General features: G+C 67.1%; 1 protein-coding gene across 1 annotated transcript in view; it reads right to left on the reverse strand.

The window, feature by feature from the left end:
* Positions 1-273, reverse strand: part of CNKSR1 (connector enhancer of kinase suppressor of Ras 1) — a gene marked incomplete at both ends in the record, with an annotated part of 3,066 nt that extends 2,793 nt beyond the window's left edge. The window contains one exon of the mRNA XM_008950054.1: positions 140-273. Within this exon, the coding sequence (XP_008948302.1) occupies positions 140-273 (134 nt within the window). The remainder of the gene's footprint in view (positions 1-139) is intronic.
* Positions 274-389: the final 116 nt, after the last annotated feature.

A 389-nucleotide genomic window follows, 5' to 3' on the forward strand; every position in this document is an offset into this window, starting at 1 on the left:
GTGGGTGGCGCAGTGGGGTGCCCCCCTCCCACGCTTCCTTTTCCTCTTCAGCACCTGCAAACAGTGAGCGAGGCTCCAGCCTCCTGTCCCAGGGGGAGAAAATGCCCCGTCCCCAGCCACCCCCCTGCTCCCCTCCTACCACGACAGGGCAGCCCCAGCGGGCCCCCCACAGCCTCCCTGGGCAGCCTCACGTCCCCTTCGTCCTCTCCCTCCTCTTCGTCGCTGACGAGGTCCGGTGCAGAGTCTGGCCCTGACTCCAAGTCGGCAGCAGCACTGGAGGAAAAAAGGATCCCTGGAGCCAAAACCCCCCTTACCACCACGGGGGACCCACTGCTGGGCTTGGGCACCCACAGATCTCCCTGCCCGAGGAGCAGTGGGGCTGGTGGCAG

This window comes from Merops nubicus, unplaced genomic scaffold (assembly GCF_000691845.1).
Source record: "Merops nubicus isolate BGI_N331 unplaced genomic scaffold, ASM69184v1 scaffold30341, whole genome shotgun sequence".
In the NCBI taxonomy this organism is placed as follows: domain Eukaryota; kingdom Metazoa; phylum Chordata; class Aves; order Coraciiformes; family Meropidae; genus Merops; species Merops nubicus.